At 63.2% G+C, this 2,144-nt stretch overlaps 1 protein-coding gene across 1 annotated transcript in view; it reads left to right on the forward strand.

Annotated features, from left to right (window-relative positions):
• Nucleotides 1-38: 38 nt before the first annotated feature.
• PARP6 (poly (ADP-ribose) polymerase family, member 6) overlaps nt 39-2,144 on the forward strand; it is a gene marked incomplete at its 3' end in the record, with an annotated part of 5,355 nt that continues 3,249 nt past the window's right edge. Inside the window, exons 1-6 of the mRNA XM_009695777.1 lie at nt 39-157; nt 950-1,010; nt 1,142-1,232; nt 1,328-1,394; nt 1,666-1,815; nt 2,057-2,144. The exon at nt 2,057-2,144 is cut by the window's right edge and continues 63 nt beyond it. Of these exons, the coding sequence (XP_009694079.1) occupies nt 39-157; nt 950-1,010; nt 1,142-1,232; nt 1,328-1,394; nt 1,666-1,815; nt 2,057-2,144 (576 nt within the window). The remainder of the gene's footprint in view (nt 158-949; nt 1,011-1,141; nt 1,233-1,327; nt 1,395-1,665; nt 1,816-2,056) is intronic.

The following is a 2,144-nucleotide window of genomic DNA, read 5'->3' on the forward strand; positions in this document are numbered from 1 at the left end:
CCCGAGTGCAGGGCTGCGGGGGAGCTCCAGCTCTAACGATGCCATGGGGTGCTGTGCTGCAGGGGACCTGCGCCGCAGACCTGTACCGTCACCCGCAGCTGGACGCCGACATTGAGGCCGTGAAGGAGATCTACAGCGAGAATGCCGTGGCCATCAGGTGGGTGTGCCCGCCACCTGCCAGCCCCCGCACCTGGCCACGCCATCCCCTGGCACCCAGCTGTGCCGTACCCAGACACCCAGCTGTGCTATCCCTGGGGCACCCGGCCATGGCATTCCCAGGACACCTGGCCATGGCATCCCCTGGGCACCCGGCTGTGGCACCCCTGGGCACCTGGCTGTGGCATCTCAGGGCACCCGGCTGTGGCATCCCCAGGGCACCTGACCATGGCATCCCCAGGCACTTGGCCGTGCCATCTTGGGGCACACGGCCGTGGCATCCCTGGACACCTAGCTGTGCCATTGCGGGGCACGCAGCTGTGCCATCCCTGGGGCACCCGTCTGTGGCGTTACTGGGACACTCAGCAGTGGCATCTCCAGGCATCCAGCCCTGCCATCCCCGGGATGCCCAGCCATGCCATCTGTGGGGCGCCCAGCCATGTCATCCTCAGGGCACCCGGCTGTGCCCTCCCCAGGTACCCTGCTGTGCCATTGCCGGCGCACTCAACCGTGGCATTCTTGGGGCACCCAGCTGTGCCATCCCCAGGGCACCTGGCCATGGCATCCCCTGAGCACCCAGCCGTGCCATCCCTGGGCACACGTCCCTAACCTGGGCGCTCTTCCTGTGCCATTCCGGTCTCAGGGGTGCACACACTTGATACATGGGGAGCCACACGTGCCCATCACTGCCCCACAAGCCTGCCCAGCCCAGCATGGTGGGCACCGGACAGCAGTTCCGGCACCATGCCCAGCTCACCCCATCCTCCTGCCATGGCATCACGTGTCTTCACAGGGAGTACGGGACCATTGACGACGTGGACATCGACCTCCACGTGAACATCAGCTTCCTCGATGTGAGTCCCTGGGGTCGCCCCGACAGTGTTGGTACAGGGAGGGTGGGGACAAGTGCCCAGCGGGTCCCCAAATTTCCCTCCCCGGCTGGGAGTCCTCGTGGCTGTGCCGAATCGCAGCTTTCCCTTGGCAGGAGGAGGTGGCAACGGCGTGGAAGGTGCTGCGTACGGAGCCTATCGTCCTGCGCCTGCGCTTCTCCCTCTCCCAGTACCTCGATGGCCCTGGTGAGTGAAGCCAGGCAGGACACAGTGTCTCCATATCCCCTTGGTATGGGCACAGCAGTGGCACTGACGGCTTGTCCTCCTCTCTCTCCCCGCAGAACCGTCCATCGAGGTTTTCCAGCCGTCCAACAAGGAGGGCTTTGGGCTGGGTCTGCAGCTGAAGAAGTAAGAGCCGAAATGTGGTGGGCACACAGGGGTGGTGGGTGGGGTGGTCCACAGCGTCACCGTTTTGCCCCAAAACTGGCCAGGTGCCATGTGTCCTCATGCCACCACCTTTTATCTGCCACATAGCCCTGTGACGGGCTCACCACCGGCTTTGGGTGGGGAAGAGGAGGAGCTGGGTTGCTTGGACCACCCAAGCACCAGTCTCATTGGGCACCGAAGCACCCATGGGTGCTGGCACCCCGCTCAGGCACCCATGTCACCTCTCTACCAGGATCCTGGGCATGTTCACATCCCAGCAATGGAAACATCTCAGCAACGATTTCCTGAAGACCCAGCAGGAGAAGCGGCACAGTTGGTTCAAGACAAGTGGCACCATCAAGAAGTTTCGTGCTGGCCTCAGCATCTTCTCCCCAATCCCCAAGTAAGACCACAACAGTGTCCCCAAGGGACCAGCTCTCTATCCCCTCACCCTGGGTGGCTGGGGACCTGGCACAGCACCTCAGTTTCCCCACTTGCCCCTTGGACGCTGCTGCTCCCTACCAGAGCCCGAGGAGGTGTAGGTTGCTCCCAAAAACCAGCCAAACGGTGAATTCGGTGCCAAGTGATGGAGAAGCAGGGGATGGTGACAAACCGGGGAGCTCAGGGGGATTCTGTGCCTGCAGGTCTCCCAGCTTTCCCGTCATCCAAGATTCGGTGCTGAAGGGCAAACTGGGCATCCCCGAGGCTCGCGTCAACCGCCTGATGAACCGC

Source organism: Cariama cristata, unplaced genomic scaffold (assembly GCF_000690535.1).
Source record: "Cariama cristata isolate BGI_N322 unplaced genomic scaffold, ASM69053v1 scaffold32942, whole genome shotgun sequence".
Taxonomy (NCBI): Eukaryota; Metazoa; Chordata; class Aves; order Cariamiformes; family Cariamidae; genus Cariama; species Cariama cristata.